Source organism: Physeter macrocephalus, chromosome 16 (genome assembly GCF_002837175.3).
Source record: "Physeter macrocephalus isolate SW-GA chromosome 16, ASM283717v5, whole genome shotgun sequence".
NCBI lineage: Eukaryota > Metazoa > Chordata > Mammalia > Artiodactyla > Physeteridae > Physeter > Physeter macrocephalus.
Genome location: NC_041229.1, coordinates 53,864,555 through 53,888,496, shown reverse-complemented (window position 1 = coordinate 53,888,496; position 23,942 = coordinate 53,864,555). Strand labels below are relative to the sequence as shown.

The window sequence follows — 23,942 nt, the reverse complement described above, 5'->3', positions numbered from 1 at the left end:
GTGGGCAGTTTTGTCTGTCTGGATCAGGCTGGAACCCCAGTACCTAAAACAGTAGGTGCTCAACAAACAGCTGTTAAATGACAGAGGATCTGCCTAACTCTCCAACTTTCCCTCCCAGCACACTCTGCCTCCATATCCCCACTCACACCCGACGTCCCAGCCTCATGGGACACACCTGACATTTGTCCTCCTCCATGCCTTCCTCCACAGAGAATGCCCTTTCTTCCCCCTCCTTACCTGGTAGAATCCCTCCCGTCCCTCAAAGCCCAGGGACCAGCACTTCTTCCATAAAACCTACTCAGAAACCTACTGGTTGGACTTTTTCTCTTAAACCTCTACAATGCCTACTTTAAATGTCTTTTCTCCAGCATGTCACAATTAGAGAGTGACCTGGTATAATCTCTAGGGTCCTGAGTAGCTCTAACAGGTTACAGATTCCATTTCTTTTCCGGCAGTTTCTAACAGTGACAAAGAAGTTTACCTTCTGGATACGACAAGGATCATCTCTCAGGTTGTGTATATTTTACTAGCATTGAGCTAATGAAAACACGTTTCTATAAAACAGAACAAACTGCAGAGTGCAGTGGTCAAGAAAGATAACAGGCGTGGAGTGAGGCAGATCTGGATTCAAACCCTGGCTCTGCCATTTACCAGCTGTGCCACTGTTAGCAAGTCACCTAACCTCTCTAAATCGTAGTTTTCTTGACTAAGAAAACTAGGAAATGGGGAAAGGTTAAGAATCAATGCGTTTGTTATCTCTAAGGTTCCTTCTAGCTCCCAGATTCTCAGATGCTCTGACTGTACTAGGCCCTCCTCAATCCTTTTTGGAACTTGGGGGCTTACAGTCCTCATTATGTGGATAACTCTATCCAGTAAGAGACTCTAATTCCCTGAAAACATCAGGTACTTCTGCAGTATGGGAGGGAGTGTGAGCCTGCTTATGGGGCAGAAGGGTAGTCAAATATAGGGGTGTAATCCCTACCCCAGCTGAACGAACCCAGCTTCCTGTCCTAGAGAAGGGAGCCTTGTGTCCAATGGCTGAGTAGCTACAGTACTCTGGCCGCTTAGGGAATTAATGAGAGCTTTTCTTACAGATTTTTAAAACGAAATCTCCTGAGCATGGGGCCAGGGAGGGGAGAGGATAAATGGAGTTAAATTGGTAATGAGCTTCTTTCTCACTGTGCTTTTTGTTTGTTTTTTTGCGGTACGCGGGCCTCTCACTGCTGGGGCCTCTCCCGTTGCGGAGCACAGGCTCCCGGACGCACAGGCTCCCGGACGCACAGGCTCCCGGATGCACAGGCTCAGCGACCATGGCTCACGGGTCCAGCCGCTCCGTGGCATGTGGGATCTTCCCGGACCGGGGCACGAACCCGTGTCCCCTGCATCGGCAGGCGGACTCTCAACCACTGTGCCACCAGGGAAGCCCTCTCACTGTGCTTGAAGATGCTCACCTAATCTACAGACTCTCAATAAACAATCTGGCTGCCTAATTAGGTTAACCAGTAATTTCCCTTTTGATACCCAGGCTGCTTGATAATTTGAGTGTAACTGTGATTGTTTCATTGTTTCTTTTCTAAGTGAATTTCTCAATTTGCCTCTGGGATTAGAGATCGGAGTAAACTCTCACTATTCCCCAGACCCACCACACCTCTTTATGCCTCCAAACCTTGGCTCCAGCAACCTGCCTCTACTGGGAATGCCTCTCTCAGATCCCTCACGCTCAGTGCAATCCTACTCGGGCTGGCCTTCAAACTCTGGTGCACAGTGTGAGTGGAACGAAGGAATAAGCCTTTGTACCCTCAGGGCAAAATGAATGGCTCCTCCTACTGTCATCCCACAGCTCTTTAAACAATATTAATAGCTAAAACCCTTTTAACCATTTTTAAGTGCACGATTCAACGGCATTAAGTACATTCACATTGTTGTGCCATCATCACCGCTATCCATCTCCAGAACTTTTCCATCATCCCAAACTGATACTTGGTATCCATTAAACACAAACTCCCCATTTCCCTTCTCCCAGCCCTGGGTAACCACGGGCACACTGTTTTAGAAATGAGGAAACTGTGGCATAGAGAGGTGAGGTGACTTGCTCAAGGTTTCAGAACTGGGACATGGTCCAGGATTTGAGACCAAGTCTCCTCACTAGATCTGGAACCAGCTCTTTACACCCTGCCACACTGCCTGCTAAACCTCCACCACAGATAGGGCTGCAAGGCTGTCACAGCTCCACCTCCCCTGCTATTCATCTAGATTCTTGATTCTAGAACGACGCCTGGTCCACTGAAGGAGCTCAGCATAGCTACAGAACAAATCACAGAACGAATCTACAAAACAGACACTGTGTCCACCTGACCCCGTGGTTGGAAATGGAGTTCACATTGCACCCTCTGCTTTCTAAAAAACACTTATAGGATGCCAAGTGTGTGCCTGGCATGATGCCAACTCCTCCTTGCTGTGGCTCCACTCAGCAGGAGAGGCCTGACGGCCGGCTCCGCCTGACGCCCCTGAGGGGGAAGATTTGTGTTTACATTACCCAGTCAATTCTGTATTTATTTTGGATATTAAGCAGTGACATAAAAGCTGCTGACATTAACCTTCGGGGGCAGAAATTGGCTTTAATGGACCCCATAAAAAGTTATTATTGATGGCAGCTGCATGCAGCTTCACCATGACCTCAGCAAAAGCCTCCACCACTATCAATACTGTTGACAACTACTATTGACTAATGCAAGGCCGGATGTGGAGGCAGAGTTGACGTTCCTGAGGCTGGAAGTTGCTGGGGGTCATGCTCTGGTGTCCTCAACTGCTGATTCCAAAAGAGGTAGGCAGAGGGCTCAGACTATAGCATCAGAGAGACCTGAGCTCAAATCCAAGCTTTGCCGACCTGCTGAATGACTGGCTGTGCAATCTCTGGCAAGTCAGTTGACCTTTTGGGAGCCTCAGTTTTCCCATCTGGGAAATGGGAGTGCCACGGTGCTGTCATGAGGGTTGAAGGCAATGGCCCTTGTGCAGCAGTCTGACACGATAGGTCCTCAGCATGGCCTCCCCCTGCTCCTGAAAGTGGCCGTAACGCGATGTGTTGGCTGATATGTCCAGTGGAGTTAAGCCCTGTTCTGATGGTAAGATCAGAGTCCTCATCACAGATAAAAGAGAGAACTGGGCTCAGGGGGATGAATGTGAGAGAAAGAGACGAGGGCAGGGGAGAAAGATGTGAGAGCGGAAGGGGCAGGAAGAAGAGGGGGGAAGCCGGGAAAGAACGGAGACTTCTGCATAGAGCCTGGCTCCAGCTCAGCTAGGTACATGGCCGCCACACGCCCTTCACCTCTGAGCCCCAGTCCTCAGCTGTAAGTTCTGGTTGACAACAAAGCTGTCAACCTCCTTCGGTGGATAAAGGGGAGCCATCCCTATGGCTCCTTCACTGCCAGGATGAGTTACTGTCATTATTTAGACTCCAGTATAGCAAAGTCACTAATATAATTTTCCAGCCTGAAGCAAGTGGACAGGTGCAGGATGTCTGAGTTTGGAAGTCCAGGCCTGGAAGGAATGAGGTGGCCAGGGAGGAGCTCTTTGTTAGATCCTTTGCCTGCCCATCTTCCGTGAGCACAGTGAGACTTAGAGTGCTATGGCCCAATGCCGAAATGCATGACCAGAGGAGAGGGCGGTATGGCCAGGGAAGCAGGCAACCATCTCCCTGTCCCTGTTATCAGAGCCTCGAGCTCTTCAGGCTCGCCGACTATGTCGTTATCAACCCAACAGAGGCTTAATTCAGCTGTAATTCAGCTCTCAGGGACTATACAATAAAGTGGGTGGTGCGTGCCTCACTCTGTCATGGTTTTATGGAAAAAAGATCATTTGTCACCACGGCAAGAAGCCTTCAAACGAACAAACAACCCAAGTACTTTGCTGCAGAGGAAATTCACTATGATTAGGGACACAAGGGTAAAGGTTTTAGAATCACACAGTCCTGAGTTCAAATCTCGTCTTGCTAGCTATGTGACCTACACAGGTTTCTTAACCTCTCTGGGCTACAGATTCCTTATCCTGTACAGCGAGGGTAATAAAACCTATCTCAAGGTGTTGTAGAGGGAGTAAATGTGATCATACAGCTAAGCACTTAGCACTGGGCATGGGGGTCTAATAATCAGTAGCAGGTATTAACTAGTACGTTGTTATTACTATCATGTTCCTCTTGGGCACCTTCACCTTAATGTAAGGACTTCGAATCACAGAATCCTAGATCTAGAAGGGTCTACAGGTGATTCAGCTCACTTATGCTCCAGAAGTGTTCACTGGAACACTGGTCCCGTTGCATGCTCTGAGAATAAAGGGTTTTTTATTCTCATATCAATTTGGGGGAGGCTGCATATAACCCTCCTTGCTAAAATCTCTGTTAGCATGCATATTAACGTATTAAAGGCTCTGAGAAGTCCTGCACTAAGGAAACTGGTTTAAATTCCTTTAACTCAGTGTTTCCTACATTATTTGACCACAGAGCACTCCCCTCCACCCCTCTTCAATCTAAGAACTATTAACATTCTCACAGTACAAGGAATGCTGATTTCATTATAACTACTTATTTTACAGATGAGGAAACTGAGGTCTAGAGAAAGGATCTAACTTATCCAATGCTACACCCCAGGTCAGTGATGGCACTGAGGCTTCCTGCCTCCCAGTTAGACACCATTTTCTCTGCACAGGCCTCATACATCAAATTCAGCGTGTAGTGCAGAAGAGAGAAGGGGGCTGCTGGCTGGGCTTGGGCCTAGGTGGGAAGGTGGACGAGGGAGTGTGGATGGCTCCCCACTGCACAGAGGGGAACCCCTTCAGCTGCTGAGGTCATTGACCCCCTCCCAGGGCTGGTGGAGTGTCAGGGGAGGGAGACACTGCCAAGCTGGTATTTGGGACCTGCTGCTCCTTCACCCTTCAGACAGGTGCGTCCCTAGGAAAAACTCCAAGTTCTCTAGCAGCACTGGTGGAACAAATAGTTGCAATTCTGCTGCACCTGACTTTTTTAGGAGATGGATTTCTCCACCTGACCCTGACCTTATCTAGTCTCCTGCCTGATCCCAAATCTGGGATTGTGTCGTGCATAACCCACTGGAGCGTCCTTTCCAGAGACTAACCCACCTAAGCCTTCACCTCTGACCTGGTGTCTCCACACACGCCCCCCCGCCACCCCAAAACCACTTCTCCAATTCCCCCACATCCTGGGGAGGAATCAAAGGATCCTGCATTTAGAGCTGGAAACCAGTAGGGGGCACTGGTACCTGGCCTGGTTCTTTCAGTTCTTGTTCAGATTGCCATCCCCACGCTCCCTTCCCACCTCTGGCGTGGCAGGGCCAGCAGACCCCCTCACTGGACCTCTGGGAAGCAAAGCCCTCCCCCGGGCAGAGGGGCTGTCCTGGTCTCTGCCACCCTCCCTAAGTCTTTGCTGCCAGACTCCAGCAGGACCCTCCTTCCTCCATGTGGACCTCATCCACAAGCTGCCCAGAGACTGTGGCACAAAGCGCCACAGAAAGGGAAATTCCCTCCGCGGGTGGCCCACTGCGGGTGGCCCACTGCAGGGCTGCATCTATCTCAGGGCCCCTCAGAGATCTGCCAGCAAGGTCCGAGAGTGAAGGGGAATACCCTGGAGCGCGGCTCCCTTTCCTTCCCCACAAAAAAGGAGATGTGTGAATAACTTGTCCTCTTTTTCTCCCACAGCATCTCTCCGGCCTTGGAAGAGAGCTACAGAGATGAGAGTGGAATAGAGTCCAGAGACAGCACTTCCTCCAGTCTGCAGATGAGACCATGGGAAACTGGGGTAAAAACACGAGTTTTAAGTTACTCCAGCGCGACAGTTTTCGTGTGAAAGCTATCCTCTGATCAGCGTAAGACCCTGGGGTGGGGCAGCACGCGTGGCGGGCGCCCAGGGTGGTTGGGCACCTGGAGGCTGGAGGCTGCGTGAGCAGAGTTCTGCAGGACCAGGCACGGCGACCGCCGGAGAGGATGGGCTGCAGGGGATGGGCTTACACTCTCCTCCGGCCCGTCTGCTCCCACCCGCACAGGCACCTTGTAAGCAGTAACCCTGCCCCTTTGGCACCCCTCTCATCTGGAATGAAAGTGCGGCAACCCATCTCCGGCCTGTCACCCACGGGCGGGGGTTTCACGCGACCCTGCGAGAAGCTCTGCCTTTTGACGACGGAGAGCAAAGCAATTTTCCACCACCTTCATCGGAGCCCCAAGGGATAGAGCAGAAGATCAATACTGTGATTAAAACCCCGGACCCATACCCAGGCGCCCGGCACAGGCCAAGCGGGCCACTCACCGCTCTCCGCGTTCTCGTGCTCCGTGTCGGTGAGCGTGAGGTTGGAGTTGGCCCGGCTGGACAGGCAGGAGCTGCGCCCCGACCGTGTGCTGCGGCCCCACAGCTGCGTGGGGTGCTCGGGGGACAGCACAGGGTCGGCCTCCAGGTCAGCCTCGGAGCTGGCCCCCATGGAGTAGCCACAGTGGGGGAGGCCGATGTCCGTCCGGTACAGGGTCCCGTGCGGGGGCGTCACCTCCCCCAGGCCCAGCTCACGCAGGGTGAAGTTGGTGCCTAGGAGGGAAGGCAAGGGAGCGGGGTCAGGGTGTGACGGGGGGCATCTCCCCACCAGAAGCCCGGCCCCTACCCTAGGACTCACTCTTGTCCTTTGAGCTCACTGTGATGTTCGATGCCCGGGCCTTTCCTCGGCACCCTTTCCACCAGCCCGAACCCTCCACCCCTTCATGGAGGGCCCAATACAAATGGCCCCTCGTCTGAGAAGCCTCCCCTCATCCTACACCCTGTGTGGGAGTCACTGCTTCTTCCTCCGAGCTGCCTCTGAGAGTCCTCGGCCCTGGTCATCCTGCAGAGCAGAACTGCGTAAGAGTCTGGGTCCTCTGCTCAAGATGGCTCCACGGGGGCAGGGACTGTGTCCCGTTCATTCCTAAATCCCTGGGCCTAGAAGGCAACCCAGTACCCAGTAGGGGCTCAGTACATGTCTGCTAAATTGGACGGAGAGCTTCAGCTCTCCTCTTCCAGCCCAGGGAGGGCCTGCCAGCAAGGAGGGCTCCTGAGCAGGGCAGAAGCCTGGTCCATGAAATGCCAATGGTTCCCTGGGACCAGACGTTCCTTTCCAGACACGTCAGGAAAGCCTGGAGCAGGAAAGTGAAGAAGACGGTGACTGGCTGAGAAAAGTGGGTCTTGCACAAGGAGGTCGGCTCTGCCTTCTGTTTCCTCACGCCAGGTGGGCTGTGACAGGAACCAGCAGCCTCTGGGGTAACCCAGGGAGCCAAGCACACAGCTGAGGCTGGGCCGCTGACAGGTCTCTCGAGGCCCCGGGAAAGCCTGGCTGTGCCCACGACAGAAGCCAGGAAGACATGGGTGAGGGGAGTTCACTCAGGGATCAGTGTTTGAGGGACAAAGGGGATACTGACTTCCATGGGAAACAGCCTCCACATTACTCAGTGTTTACTTGGGGACAGCTTCTTCCATATTTTTAACATTCCCATGAGTGTTTTGGGGGATGAGGAAGACCGGTAGACGAAGGCGCTAAGGATCATATTCAAGTTAAACCACCGATCTAGGAAATGGACTAAAGGCAGCACCACATTTAACCCAATCCAAGCTGCCCTCGGGTACTGATGTACAGCAACGAGCAGGGCGTGGTGCCTGACCTCGCAGAGCTCCCAGTCAAGTGGGGGACACACAGCCCAGGCCATGATGAAGGGCGAAAGCCCAAAGTGGGGGGATCCACGGAGAGTGTCCTGGGGCCACAGAGGCAGAGGGCGGGGTATCAGGGTGGGAGCTCAGAGGAGAGGTTTGTGGTTGAAAGTAAACAGGAAGAGTGGAGTAAGAAGAGAGAAGAGGCAGATGCCCATGCTTTGAAGGATACCACAACCAGGGTCAGGACTGGAGAGGACAAGCCTGCAAAGGACGGAAGAAGGAACTGCCAGTGAGGCAGGAGGGGAGCCCTCAGAGATGGCCTCCTCTCCCAATCGTGTGCATCGCTGTTAACCAGGAACCCCTGTGCCTCCCAGGGTCCTAGTCAGCTCCGTGTCCAGCCTGGCACAGAGTAAGTGCTCAGCGAGGGGTAGTTAAATAATCAGACAGACACACTCCGGTAGCACTCTGGAGGATGGATAATGGGAGAGGGAAGGTGGGAGGAGAGAACTCTGCTACCCTCACAGGATTTTTGAGGCTCCAGGGAGGTAATGGGAGAGAGAGAACTTTGTAAGCTGCAGTGCCCATGCCTGCCTATGAGCTGAGAATGCTTCTCATTTGTTATTTATGAAGATAAGAGGGGCTCCCTTTGGAGCCTCATGCGCTAGGATGGCATCCAGGCCAACCAGGGCCTGGCAGGGCTCACGGAGCCGGAGGAAAGCTTTGACACCATTTGTCCCCTCCTCCCCTCACTGAGAACCCAGAGATGGCAATCAGTAGCAGGCAGCATTTCTGAAGCACCTGCTCTGTGCAAGTGTCGAGTGCTCTATTTCCAGTCCTCATCAATCCTCCCCACCACCTTACAATTAGGAGGCACGGCTGTGACCCCATTGCCCAGGTGAAGACACTGAGGGCAGTAAAAATGGCAGAGCCAGAATTCAAATCAGGTCTGTCTGATGTCAGAGTTTGAGCTGTTGACCACAAATGGGAAACAGCTGAAGACCCCTCGTCTTTAAAGCAGGAGAGGCAGCCTTTTTAACAGGTCAGCTTTCCTGTGGATCCTGGCCTGTGGGAGAGGCATGGCATCATCGCACTTACCTCGCAACGCGTCATCTCATTAGTCCTCAGGACAATTCAGTGCAGTAGCGAGTACTCATGGCCATCTAACAGGGGAGGCCTAGAGGTGAGCCGGTGGTGGTCAGAACTCAGCTCCTAACCACCTCATTACGCCCACGAGGGGGGGTGAGCATGAAAACGAATGAACTAAGAACGAACTACAGGGTAGGCTCTGACCAGATCTAGGTGCCAAACTATAGGAGTGTGGGTGCGGACGGGAACCCTCCACCCCGCTGGACTCCAGTCCCTGCTCAAGCTCGCCCACGCCCGGGGGGAAGGTGGGGAGGGAGGTATACCAGTGCGCAGGCGCGCCTCAAGCCCCGCCCCGGCCGCCCTCACCTGCCCGGCAGAACTCCTCGGCTTCTTGCGGCACCATGTCCTTGACGCGGCTGCCGTAGGCGAGGCGGGCGTCCTGGTCGTAGGCCTTGAGGGTCTCGCTGGAGCTGTAGGATTTCTGCGGGGCCTTGCCCTCCTCGCTGTCGGCGGACGAGCTGGTGTAGCGGCGCTCGGCGTCGCGGCGCCTGGTCAGCGAGCGGTACGGCTTCCTCTCCTTCACGTCCATGGCCTCCGACCGGCGCTCCTCCACATCCACGAACAGGGTCCTCGCCGCACTTAGGGCCGAGTGGTCTGGCGCCCGAGAAACCAAAGAAAGGGCGTCAGTTCAGGCCCCAGGGGGCAAAGGCAGTCCCCGGGTCCCTCCCGGACCTCGATTCACCCGGCAGCGCTGTGGACAAGGGGCCTAAGGCTCTGGAGGTGAGGGCGTGCTCCATGGCCACGCAGCCATAAATAGCACAGGGGGACTTGCACCCAAGGCTTTTAATGATGAATCCTTTCTCTTCCTGCTACACGACCCACCTATCTCCCCTGTGGAGATGCCCTCAGCCTGTCCTTCAGTGATGCCTATCAAGGAAGCTGACAACAAAGGCCAGAGGGCACTAGTTTTCCCGATCCGGCTAGATGCGAATCACGTGTGTGTTCCCATCAGGCCTCTGGCTGGGACAGGGCCTCACACAAAACAGGGGCTCTTTAAGAATTTGTGAAATGAACGACTATATTCAGGCACTGGGGTAAGCGCTTTGCATATATTGTCTCATTCAATTGTCACACGTCCTGAGATATTATTACCGTCTCCAACCTTTTCTGGAAATGAGCCAAGGTATAAACAACCAATCCACAGTTATCACCACCAGATAATTAAATAATCACCTGCTTATTGTCTGTTTTCTTGCACTCATATGTAAGCACCATGAGAGCAGGGGCCTTACCTGTTCTGCTAACTCCTGATCTATTGCACCTAAAGTGAAGCCTGGTGCCGCCAATGCATATTTAAGTAAACAGCCAACCAGTCTCCATCTGACAGATGAGCAAACTGAGGTTCCAAACCTCCCTCAAGGTGACTCAGGTGGTACGTATCAAAGTCAGGATCTGGGGCTTCCCTGGTGGCGCAGTGGTTGCGCGTCCGCCTGCCGATGCAGGGGAACCGGGTTCGCGCCCCGGTCTGGGAGGATCCCGCATGCCGCGGAGCGGCTGGGCCCGTGGGCCGTGGCCGCTGGGCCTGCGCGTCTGGAGCCTGTGCTCTGCAACGGGAGAGGCCACAGCAGAGGAAGGCCCGCATACCACACACACAAAAAAAAGTCAGGATCTGAAACCAGGTCTGTTTGGCTCTAAAGTCCGAGTTTTTCCTATTTTATTATGTTCCCTGGGTCCCCTCCCTCCCACCACACAGAAGTGTCCTTCCAGCTAGGCTGGGCCTGGACTATCATGCTGATCAGAGAACTCCCTCACCTCCAGACTCATCCATCTTATTGGAGGCACCATCGGCACCTGGGGAAGCCGCAGCACCTGCCGCATATGTTGGGTTTGCCAGGCTGTGTGGCTGGTGGGAAGCTCCTAATCTCCCTTTCTCCTCTTTTCCCCATCTTGACCCTTTTGCCCTAGGCCGACACATTTTTTAAAGCTGTACACCGTCTTTCTCTTTCCAAATGTCTTCCTTTGGCTCCGGGGTAGCAAACGTAGCCCCCTACAAGAGCCAGGAGGTCAGCACAGGAGGAAAGCAGGATATCCTGCACAAAGGATGATGAGCTCTCTTTCTTGAAATATACAACCTTCTCAGTTCTTTATTGTTCCACTTTCCAGAGCAACATGGGTATACAAAACCTTCTACTGTGTCACTGTCCTGTTAGAGAAACAACAGAGCAAGAGCTGTCATCAAGGAGTCTCAGTGCCCAGGGTGGGGCCTCTGACCAACAAGGAGGGCGGGGCCTGTCCAACGGGGCAGTGGGTGTTCAGTGCCTACCAATGCTGTGACATAGGAGTGTAGGGGGTCTTGTGAATTTTTAAGACAAGCTGGAAATTTGGACTTGGATGTAAAATGTATGATTTTTAAATGTAATCCATTATTATATGTAGGCCAAGTTAAACACACTGATGGGTCAGTTTTGTTCTGAGGGCTAGCGATTTCCGAGTTCTGCCTTTGATCGTGGACATCGAAGTTATCGGTATCCCTTTGGCCTGAGGATGCTCTCTTCCCTCCCAAGAGGGAAGAACCACCTCTTAGGTGGTTCTGAGGATGAAATGAATTAATACGTGTCCGTGGTACATATGATCCCTGATACACAATGGGTGCTCAATACATGTTCGCCATTATTATCATCAGAAAAAACCCACTTTTTATTTTTAAAAGGCATACTTTGGAAAGCTCCAGCTAGATGTCAGTTATAACTGGAGAAGGAACGTTCCCTCAAACATGTTAATAAGTCTGAGACACATTTTAGGCTGTTAAATTGGTGAATGACTATGTCTCTTACCAGTGTGTACCTGTTGACTGAAGACATTGGCTTCAAGGCAGAGGCTCAGTAATTGCAAATTAAGAACACAGTCCCCAAACTCATGGCTTCCCTATTACAAAGCAGAGGCAAGGAGAACATTTGCCTTGCTCTCATTTCCTTTTCAGTCTTAATATAGTAATTCAGTAAATATTTACTTTTTTTCAACAGATGGGAGATCAGTCATGGTTCACACTCAAATTGGCATTTTTTTTAAGTTTTTTTTTTTGACGTGGACCATTTTTAAAGTCTTTATTGAATTTGTTACAGTATTGCTTCTATTTTATGTTTTGGTTTTTTGGCCACGAGGCATGTGGGATCTTAGCTCCCCGACCAGGGATCGAACCGGCACCTCCTGCATTGGAAGGCGAAGTCTTAACCACTGGACCGCCGGGGAAGTCCCTCAAATTGGCATTTAATTGAGAGAAAAGGAAGAGGTTGGGATGAAAGAAGTGACAGTGGAGAAAAGCTCCTCTTGGAGCGAGGGTCTGCAGCATAGCGATGCCGAGACCCTGGAGGGGTGGGGGCAGTGCCGGGAAGGGTGCCAGAAGCGCCCACACACGTCCGTGCCTACACAAGTCAGTCCCTCTACCCTGCTGACCTCCGGGTCCCCACCTGTGACCCTTCCTGATCCTCCCCCTGCTTCTCACTGCCCACAGAACACCCCGCCACCCCAACTCGACTCGCACAGACGCACACCCCTACTGCCTGCTGAAACTCTTCGCCAGGTAAGCCCCGAGCACACAAATATGCCTTTGCAGAGGAGTTCATTTCCACGACCCGTTACAGACCAGTCTCGCGCTGGGACTGGGGCCCAGAGATGAGCAGGACACAAGCCTTGCAGGAGCAGCTACCATCTCTCTGGGGTGTCAGCCACAGGGGCCATCAATGATGAGTGCTTTGATAAAGCATGAACCGTAGTTGTATAACTTTCTCCTTATGCTGACATGGGGGTCATTTCTGGTCTATCCAGGGGGAAGGAGAGTGGGCTTTGGCCAAGAGAAGGGAAGAATCATGTCTGCATCGGGTGCTGTGGCTGGTGCTTCCCACACAGACCCACAAGAACTCTAGTTACTTTTTTTTTTTTTTGGCCACGCCTCACAGCATGTGGGATCTTAGTTCCCTGACCAGGGATTGAACCCTCGCCCCTCGCAATGGAAGCATGGAGTCTTAACCACTGGACCGCCAGGGAAGTGCCCTAATTACTTCTCATTTTAGAGAGCTGACTCAATGAGCCAGTTGGTTGATAAGTTCACACAGCCAGCGAGCCAGTGATTATAAAGTCCACATTTTTTTTCTTTTACATGGAGCTGGTTCAGATGGATCTGGAAGGTTTGAACAGGTCTGTTAATGTGGGGAAGCCTGGAGACACATGGTGGTGATAGGAAGAGAGGCAGTGACAATACAATGACTGTTTTTTTTTTTTTTTTTTTTTTTTTTGGCGGTACGCGGGCCTCTCACCGCTGGGGCCTCTGCCGTTGCGGAGCACAGGCTCCGGACGCGCAGGCTCAGCGGCCATGGCTCACGGGCCCAGCCGCGAACCCGTGTCCCCTGCATCGGCAGGCGGACTCTCAACCACTGCGCCACCAGGGAAGCCCCAATAACTGTTTTTTAAAAATATTTATATATTTATTTTTGTCTGCATTGGGTCTGTGCTGCACTGTGCGGGCTTCTCATTGCGGTGGCTTCTCTTGTTGCGGAGCACGGGCTCTAGGCACGTGGGCTTCAGTAGTTGCCGCTCGCAGGCTCTAGAGCGCAGGCTCAGTAGTTGTGGTGCATGGGCTTAGCTGCTCCGCGGCATGTGGGATCTTCCCGGACCAGGGAGCAAACCCGTGTCCCCTGCATTGGCAGGAGGATTCTTAACCACTGCGCCACAAGGGAAGTTCCAAAATGACTGTTAATCTAATACCTACTCATGCTGGGAACTTTGTACATGTTGTTTCTAATCCCTACAACAACTATGCAGGTTAGATATTATCCTCTTATTTTATATTTTCTCTTATTTACTCTTATTTTACAAATGAGATAACAAGCTCAAAGAGATTAAGTGATTTGCTCTAAATCACATGGCTTCCAAATATCAGGGTCTAGATTTGAATCAGAAGAAAATGTTTAAACCTGAAGAAAGGTATTACACACACCTAGTACCAGAGGTTAATTCATTCGGTAAATAATTGCTAAGGAATCTTCTCTCCTAACTGTGGTGGAAGCTGCATGAAGGCAAGACACGAGGTTCTCTTGTGCTCTCCCCCTCTTCCCCCTTCCCCATCTCCCCCCAACACTGACTTCCTACCCTGCTTTCCAAGCCTTGTGTGAGGCTTCGGTGGACAAGAAAAATGAGCTTCTTACTCCTTGAAGCTTCTAGACAGTGGGCAAGTCAGACAGGGAGAGAGGCAGGGGAAGGACACCAGAGTGGCACCTAACTTAGGTCAGGTGGGCCAAAGGTGGAGAGATGATTAAGGGACCACTGCTCAGAGAAAGTGACATCTAAACCATGACCAAAGAAAGTCAAGGAAAAGTGAGACAGGCCAGATGGTTTTGAGGTAAGGAGAGAAAAGAAGTCTAGATCTGTGACTTCCCCGTTTTCTCTCACCTACAGTAAACATTTATTTCACACACCTAAATCTACAAAGTTCTAACTAAAACAAAAATTTCAAAAACCATGCCTAACCTTTCCTCAAGGGTGGAATCTGATATTTTCTATCTTATTCTATTTGACTAAAAGAGAATTATGGATGGATTGCCAACCTACAGTTTGAAAAAGACCATTCTAGGTCACAACCTGCATGAAAGTGGGAGGGGTGAGGGAGTTTGGGAACAGACAGAATCCAAACTTCAGTGAGGGAAAGTGGTCTAAGATCAAGCTTGAGAGGTGAGGAGTGAGCAGCCTGGTAGAAAAAATAAAAAGGCACTTCCATGAATGATGATAACACAAGTGGACAGTACAATGTAAAAGTGCAGGTGGCAGAAAGCCTGGATCTGGCGATCCCGGGGGAGCATGTCCTCTAGCTGGTTTTCTGGTGCCGGGAGCTGGCCTGGAAGAAAGACAAGGAGGATGTGGGACTCGGGGAGAGAAGAGGAGATGGGGAAACAAAGCTTTTGGTGTTTGGGAGAAACTCAAAAAGCCAACTTGGGCCCTTTACATGGGCTCCAGCAATATTTATGAGAGGCAGGGGCCTGGAGCATTCACGGGGAGACGTCATCAGACCTACAGACCTGCCGAGGACCCTTTGCCCCTGCCAAAGCCTCAGGGAAACGGGGGCTGTGACAACCCTGGATTTCCTCGCAACCTCGGAAATGACCAGAGACAAGCCAGGAAATTGACTGAATTCCTACTGGACTAAAGTTTTATAAGTTTTCCTTAACATAAGCACATGGTGATATTTTTCAGTTCTTAGTGTGTCAAAAAGGGCTCATAAATATTTGAGCTAAAATGTGTTCTGCAAAATATAAGTCCTAGGCAGTATCTCTGTGTGTATGTGTGCATAAAGTCATCATAAATTTTTACTTTCCTTAGTCCTTCAAAGTTTGCTTTTGCAAGTCCTTTGTTCACAACTCCAGTGTGATATGAAGGGGAATGCCAGGGGGAGAGGCACCTAGTCTGTGCCAGGTACTGTGCTGGGCTATGAATAAACCAAAGAGGTAGGCACCGTATCCCCACCTTACAGATTTGGAAACTGAGCCTCGGAGAAACAAAGGGATGCTCAGGTTCACACAAAATGCCAAGACTGGAATCTGATTGCTCTCTTTTCCCTGTGGTAGCCCCCAGAGCACATTTCCCTGATCTGTCACATTAGGGAATCCTTTGCCTTTTAAAATGGTAAGAGAGTGATTATAATAAGGGTGGCTAAAGGCAAGGTCTTTACGTGCATTCCCTCGTTTAACCCTGACCAGGCCCTTGAACCATTCTCATTTGATAGATGAAGAAACTGGGATTTTGAGTGGTTAAATGCCTTGCCCGGAGGACCACAGCAAGGAAGGGGCGAGTGAGGATTCAAACCTGGGTCTGTGCGACCCTCAGGCTCAAGCTTTTAATCAGAACCTGTACTGCTTCCCATACAGGTCACCCCTTATTCTAGTTTGCTTAACTGTCTGTTTGTTCTTTCACTTAGTGTGTTAAGCAGTTATTAATTCTTCTGATGAACCTTCAGAAGAATTCTTCAGTTAGCACCTGACCTGGCCTTTTACAGCTTCATCTCCAGGTGTCCCCACCCAGAAAGCCAGCACTGTGGGCCAGGGGAAGGGCTTTCTTGGGAACATAGTGGAGTGTGGCCCTGTGCCCAGCCTGGCTGTGGGGACATCCCTAATCAGTGGCTGGCAGGCAGGTGACAGATGGTACCGCTGCCCACAGAAGCCATGTCGCCCTTCTGTTGGAAGGCTTGTCACAGGTCAGGCATCAAAGGGCCGCTGGTTGCTGTACGGGCACCGCTCCTCCAATCCTGGCTGGGGGAGCTCCCGCCAGGGCGGCCCCGACCCCTCCCAGGGCTGAGCGCGTGCAGGACAGGGGACACATTGGGCCCTCGGCCAACAGGAGCTATTACGGGGGCTGCGGGCTATCCGGATTCCTCCATCTATGGTTTCTCCTCTCAAAGCTATTTATGAGCCAAATGATTCCCCTTTACAAATGGTGGCATCTCAGAGTCAGAACATGTGGCATTTGTTGTCTTAAGATTGAAAGCACCATCAAAGGTCAGCAGGTTCGTGTCCCATCCCCACCAGGTGGTCACACCCCCTCCAAAGCTGGGGACCTCATCCCCTCCAGGGACAGCTCTAGCTGTGAGATTGTGCTTCCTGGCGTGGAGCTGGACCTGCCTCCTTTCAGCTTCCTTCCACAAGCCTCAGCTCTGCTCCTTGGGATCTCAGGAAATAAGTCTTAACAATTTGCCCTGGCCAGAGCCTTACAGACCGAAGAGGCGCCAGTCTGTGCATCCTTGAGTCTTCTCATCAGACTGAACATTTCACCTTCCCATTAACCTTTCCCCAGGTTCATCTATCTCACTCCCTCTTTGCCACCTAACAAGGCTTTCTAAGATCCAGGGTGAGGTCTCTCACCTTCTGAGATGGCTTACACTCTGTGGAGTGTTTCTCTCCCAGCGCCGCTCTCGCCTTTTGAGACAGACAGCATTCTGTCTGTGGAATGTGGTGTACCTCTCTAAATAAACCCCCTTCTTAACCTGTCACTCTACCTCTCACTGAATTCTTTCTGTCTTGAGACATAAAGAACCTGAGCTTCGGTAAGTCCTGACATCAGGAAGTAAGGCCCTCACCCAGGTGGAGGACGGAATGATATCAACCTTCCTGACCTCAATCAACTACAGCTTGGACTCTGTTGACCTCTGCCCCAATTCTATGCTAAACTCTCCTCTGCTCGAGCCCCCTCATGAATACGCATGCACCCTTAGTTTAAAACTTCCGCAACTTTGCAGTTTGGGGAGACACTGCTTGGGGAAAAGACCCCCAGTGTTCTCCTTACTTGCTGCAAGTAATTAATCCTTCTCCCCAACCCCCGCCAAAAAAATCCAGGGTAAGACTTGGGAACAAGTAGTTTGACCAGAAGCAGTCAGAGGGACAGACACATCTACAGGTGATTCCAGCACAGTGAACACAAAAGAGCGGCTGACACAGACACTTGGGGGTCAGAGAGGGACACCAGTTTGGGTGTCCTGGAGGAGGTGACACCTGAGCTGAGGAGGGAAGTCTGAACAGGAGTTAAACAGGGGACAAGGAGAGGGGCGTGCCCACATGCCTCTCTTGTGGGGTGTAGTCTGCATGGCCCTCACCCCCCTCTCTCTTGCACCGGACACCATATTCCCATGGGGCACACCCACCAGGGGGCCTCAGGATGTGCTGTCTGCTGGGACTCAGTTTTTCCATGAACAACACCTGGAGAAACGGTCTCTTCTGCAGTGCAGCCCCTACTGACAGGGCCCTCCTTCCTTCTCCCTAGAAAACCCAGTCAAGGATCAAGCCTGAAACCCAGATTATTTGAGTGTTAGCTCTCTGTAAAAAGTGCGCAGAGGCCCTACACCGATTTCTGATTTTCTGTCGGTTTGTTCTGGGACCACATGATGAGATAATCAGGGGCAAGGAGAGATAGTCGAGCTGATTAATCGTGCATCCCCTGTGGTGTCCAAGGCTTATCCTGTAATTACATTACCTGGGGTTCCTGTGTTAGGCCTCCACTCTGTAAGGCAGGGAGTGCTGAACAGGGAAGAGCTGGAGGGGAAAACCAGCCCCCCAGGGAAGCAGGCACCAGTTTAAGGCTCTTGGAAATGGTGAGGCTCTTGGTTTTAACACTAACTCCCTCGATCCCACAGTTCAATCCTAACTCCCAGAGGCGTGAAGGTGGCAACCGCTGTGCCCTCCGAGAGCTGCCCAGGGCCCTGCGTTCCTGGAGAGGAGAAGCTGGGGATCGGAGGCTGTGACCTGCTGACGGCCACAGCCAACGAGTGAAGAGGCAGGAGCCCTCAGCTTCACACACACACTCAGCCACACAGTGGAATTCCAAGAGCTCTGTCAAGGCCCAGGAGTTCTGTAAAAGTGCAAAGATTGCAAAGCCCCTTGGGGAGGTGCCAGGAGCGGTGCTTGCAGCAGACAAAGCTTGTTAGCGAAGGTGTCCCAGAAAGGGATGTCTGGAAAGCAAGGGAGACAGAAGTGGCTTTGGCAGAATTTCGCTTACATCTCCGTGTACTCAAGTCGCAAAGAGGCGGAGGAAAAGGCTCATAACGATGGGAAAACCCCAACTGCCTGAAGCTGCGGCCATCTCCAATAATTAAAGGCAGACTTAATAGATATCAGGGCCCTCTTTCCAGCAGCTGGGTGGTCAGGCAATTTTTATTTCAATAATTAGCTGCTGTAAGTCACAGAACTGGAGACGATAAAGGGAGGGCCAATCTCATGGAGCTAATTGTGCCCAGAGTTCTACATGCCTAATCAAGCTTGCACGGCTCCCATCCCTTTCATCCAAGGCCTCAAAGGACTTCGCCTGTGGTAATTAAGTCTCCTAAGTGCCGTAAAGCAAGGGATTCTCCTTGGCAGTCTGAGTGAAGAAGAGGAGGCTGGGGTGGGGATGGGGCAGGTGGTCATGCCGCTGGCCCCCAGGCTGGAGACAGAGGGCAAGGAAGAGGCCCCGACCCTGACACTGGGCCGTTTAAGCCTCTGGCCCGGTGCATTCTGCCCCAAGACAGGACAACTGCAGACCTTGTGGTGTCGCTGGCCACCTCCTGTGGAGCCTGGCTCAACCTGCCCCAACGTGGAGACAGTCCAGATGGCCAACCAAAGCCTTTCTAAATGTCGCAAGCTGGATGGTCTCTGGGGGATGTATTTGTTAGATGCGTCCAATCAGGTGGGGGTAATTCAGATTCCACTATCCTAGATTCTTACAGGTAGAGGGATCATAAAGGATGTAGTGGCCCAGCCCCATCTGATGCGTGCATTCCTCTGCGTCCCCATGGACACCAGCCAGCCTTTGCGTGATCGCCGATGATACCACTTACTCCTAACATGTTTCACCCCCTAAGTTTGGCCTTAGTTCATTCTGATAGTGAGCTGAAATTTGCTTCCTTCAAGAGCCTTCCCACTGACCCTAACTCTGCCTTCAAACCTCACAGACAAGCCCAATCCCTCCCCTCCAGATCACGATTTCTCTCCCCCAAGCTTCAGAGAACAGTGGAGCACAGTGGTGAAAACCTCAAGCTACATCAAAAGCACAATCCCCACACCAACAAAAAGGGATAAAATTGGACCTCACCAAAATCCAAACTCATGCTCTGTGAAAGACTGTTAAAAGGATGAAAAGACAAGCTACAAAGTGGGAGAAAATATTTGCAAACCACATATCCAACAAAGGACTAGTATCTAGAATATTTAAAGAATTCTCAAACCTCAACAGTATAAAAACCAAACAACACAATTAGCACATGGCCAGAAGACATAAAGAGACATTTCACTGAAGAGAATATACAGATGGCAAATAAGCACGTGAAAAGATATTCAACGTCATTTCACTACAGAAATAAAAACTAAAACTACAATGGAACATTAACACATGGGAGAAAATATTTGCAAACCACATATCCAACAAAAGCCTAGCATCTAGAGCACATAAAGAACTCTCAAAACCCAACAGTAAAAAACCAAACCAAAACAAAACCCAAACAACGCAATTAGAAAATGGCCAAAAGATATGAACAGATATTTCGCTGCAGAGGATATACAGATGGCAAATAAGCACATGAAAAGATGTTCAACATCACCGGCCAGCAGGGAAATGCAAATGAAGACCACAATGTCAGCACACACCCATCAGACGAGCTAAAATGTAAAACAGTGGCAACTCTGAATGCTGGCAAGGATGCAGAGACCCTGGATCACCCATACATTTCTGTTAGGAATATAAAATATTACGGCCCTTCTGGAAAACAGTTTGGCAGTTTTTTATGAAACTAAACGTGCAATTACACGTGCGATTGCACTCTTGGGCATTTATCCCTCAGAAATGAAAACTTAGGTTCACACAAGAACCTGTACAGAGATGTTCAAAGAAGCCTTACTCATAACAGCTAAAAACTGGAAACAGTTAAGATGTCTTTCAACAGCTGAATGGCTATGTAAACGGAATGCCACGGAAGACTACTTGGTGAGAAAAAGGAATGAGTTAATGATACGAATGAATCTCTAGAGAATTATGCTGAGTGAAAACAGCCAATCATAAAATGTTACATACAATATGATTCCATTTATATAACATTTTTGAAATGACAACATTTTAGCAATGGAGAACAGATTAGTAGTTGCCAGGGGTTAGGGATGGGGTAGGGGTGGGAGGTAGGTGGGTGTGGCTATAAAAGGGCAGTGAGAGGGGTGCTTGTGGTGATGGAAATATTCCCTATCTTGACTGGACGCAGATGATAAAATAGGGTAGAAGTAAACACACGCATACATACAAATAAGTACAAGTAAAATTGGGGAACTCTGAATAAAATGAATGGATTGTACCAATGTCCATATCCTGGTTGTGATATCTATTCTCTTACAATAGTTTTGGAACATGTTGCTGCTGGGGGAAGCTGGGAATAGGGTACCCAGGATATATCTGTACTATTTTTTTACAACTGTGCATGAACTACAATTATCTCTTTTTTTAATTTTTATTGGAGCATAGTTGATTTACAACGTTGTGTTAGTTTCAGGTGTACAGCAAAGTGAATCAGTTATACATATGCATATATCCTCTCTTTTTTAGATTCTTTTCCCATATAGGTCATTACAAAGTACTGAGTAGAGTTCCCTGTGCTATACAGTAAGTCCTTATTAGTTATCTATTTTATATATAGTAGTGTGTATATGTCAATCCCAATCTCCCAATTTCTCCCTCCCCCCACCTTTTCCCCTGGTAACCATATGTTTGTTTTCTACATCCATGACTCTACTTCTGTTTTGTAAATAAGTTCATTTGTACCTTTTTTTTTTTTTTTTTATTCCACATATAAGCAATATCATCCACTCCTGGGCATATACCCAGAGAAAACCATAATTCAAAAAGATGCATGCACCCCAGTGTTCATTGCAGCACTATTTACAATAGCCAGAACATGAAAGCAACCTAAATGTTCATCAAAAGAGGAATGGATAAAGAAGATGTAATGTATATATACAATGGAATACTACTCAGCCATAAAAAAGAATGAAATTTTGCTATTTGCAACAACCTGGATGGACTTGTAGGGTATTATGCTAAGTGAAATAACTCAGACAAAGAAAGACAAATATTGTATATCACTTTATATGTGGAATCTAAAAAAATACAACAAACTAGTGAATATAAAAAAAGAAGCAGACTCATAGATACAGAGAACAAACTAGTAGTTACCGGTGAAGAGAGGGAAGGGAGGAGGGGCAAGTTAAGGATAGGAGAGTAAGAGGTACAAACTATTATGTATAAAATAAGCTACAAGGATATATTGTACAACACAGGAATATAGTCAATATTTTATAGTAACTATAAATGGAGCATAACCTTTAAAAACTGTGAATCACTATACTGTACACCTGTGATTTATATAATATTGTACATCAATATAACTCAATAAAAATAAATAAATTAAAAAAAAAAGGTCAGCCTGGAAGAGAAAAAAAGTAGGTTTTTTGAGTCAGGCAAACCTAGGTTTGAACCTTGAACCTACTATGTATTTCCTGTACAACTTTGGACAAAGAAACTGAGCTTCAATTTCCTCATCTATAAAATGGGGATAGTATCTACTATCTTACAGGGCTTTCCTGAGGCTTAAATGAGGCAATCCACGGCAATACTTAACTCTATGCATGGTGCATAAGTAAGGACTCAATAAACAACAGGATAATTATCTCTGTGCCTTCTCCTGATTCAATTCCCAACTAAATTCAACTTCAACTTCCTAAATTCAACTCTGGAAGTTCGGTATGGGGGTAGATTGCTCTAGTAATGATACCTCCCTGTATTACACCCTTGTGTAGTCTCCCTGCTGACTCCAGGTTTGACCATGTGATTGCACTGACCAAGGGGATATTAGCAATCAGAAATCAGAGGCATGAAAAACCCTTGAGTGTTTGGGCTTGCCTGTTTTGCTACTTTTGGAAAACATCCATCATGTAGCAAGACCCACGTTGTCCAGCTTATTGCTAGAGACCCAAGGCTGAGCCAACCAGCCCCATAGACTGCAGCCACAGGAGTGAGCCCAGAGGACAGTGGCTGGACCACCCAGCTCCGCCCAGCCCAAATTTCTGACCCCGAGAAACAGGAACCAATAAGTGGTCATTTTAATCCCAAACGCCTAATTAGTTTGGAATTGAAATATATACACTACTATATAAAATAGATAACCAACAAGGACCTACTGTCTGTATAGCACAGGGAACTATACTCAAAATCTTGTAATAACCTATAATGGAAGAGAATGTGAAAAAAGAATACATATATTTATATATATATGTATAACAGAATCACTTTGCTGTACACCTGAAACTTATACATCATAAATCAACTATATGTCAATAAAAATTGGAAAAAAATGGTCATTTTAAGCCACTATATTTTACAGAGATCTGTTACATAGAAAGGCTAACCGATATAGGTATTATAATTTCCGTATTACAGATGAGGAAACTGAGGCTCAGATCATTAAAGTACCTTAAAAAAATAAGAGGAAATGTTATGAGGACGAAAAGAGTAACACCTAATGTTTAAACAGTACTTCAGAGCTTATACATTTTTCCACATTTTTGTGCCACTTAATCCACCATCCTGTACTTCTCTTTTTTGGAATTGTTCAAAATTACATTTATGTTTAAGTAGTTGCTTAATTATATGCTCTAAGCAGGTGGGGATCATGTCTATATCTTGTTCAGCACCGAATCTCAACTTTGAACCTTGAAAATAGTAGGCACTTAATAATGACTGGCTGGATAAATGAACAAATACCTCTGAGAAGTTATGTCATGATCCTATATTAGACAGAAAACTGATGGTCATAGAGGTAAAGTGCTTGTTTCAAAGTCACACAGCCAGCAAGAGGCAGTGCTTAGATGCAGCCCAGGTCTTTGACTCTAAGTGCAGAGGTCTGCCTTAAATTCTCTGTGCATCCTGAGGGTTAGACAGACAAGGAAATGAATTACTACCCCACAGTTAGGAAGGAATGTTGTTGGATGAATTCCATATGTTTCAGGAATGCCAATCCCCATGCTAAGAGGATTCTGATCAAACCAAGCTTCCAGCTGGACAGAAATGTGCTGCGACGTGAACCCCAGGGCATGGGATCAGAGGTGCCTGTTAGCACAAGTCTCACGTCATTGGTACCATCCAGCCCCAAATCCCCATGGGGCGTCCCACTCAAATGCATAACCACCCAGCAGGCACAGGCCCACTAAGCAGCTCTGCTCTCAGCCATGGGCCAGGCCGTGAGTTCCTTTGAGAGGAACCAGCAGATGTTAGCACCAAGCTCTGAGGACAGACACCGTGCTCCTCCAGAACCAGCAGACTGCCCTAGCACCACAGTGGGCTCACATGGGCTGAGCAGAGCCCCCCTCGGTGGCCGCAGCTGCCTCTCCGCCTTCCAGGAGGGCTTCGAGCCTGTCCTCTCTGTGGGGAAGCTCTGGCCCTTGGACCCTCTGCTGGCTAATGTTACACCTGGGTCGCCACAGTCCTGCTTCCTGGGGCCAGACTCTCACTTTGTTCTCTTTATTGTAGCCCTAAATTTGTTTTTTTTTGTTTTGTTTTGTTTTTTTTTGCGGTACGCGGGCCTCTCACTGTTGTGGCCTCTCCCGTTGCGGAGCACAGGCTCCAGACGTGCAGGCTCAGC

The 23,942-nt window shown here is 49.4% G+C and overlaps 1 protein-coding gene across 1 annotated transcript in view; it reads right to left on the bottom strand.

Moving 5' to 3' along the window:
• Positions 1-23,942, bottom strand: part of TENM4 (teneurin transmembrane protein 4) — a 758,990-nt gene that overhangs the window by 391,137 nt on the left and 343,911 nt on the right. The window contains exons 5-6 of the mRNA XM_055091504.1: positions 9,122-9,409; positions 6,311-6,580 (exon numbers count right to left, since the gene is read on the bottom strand). Of these exons, the coding sequence (XP_054947479.1) occupies positions 6,311-6,580; positions 9,122-9,344 (493 nt within the window). The 5' untranslated portion in view covers positions 9,345-9,409. The remainder of the gene's footprint in view (positions 1-6,310; positions 6,581-9,121; positions 9,410-23,942) is intronic.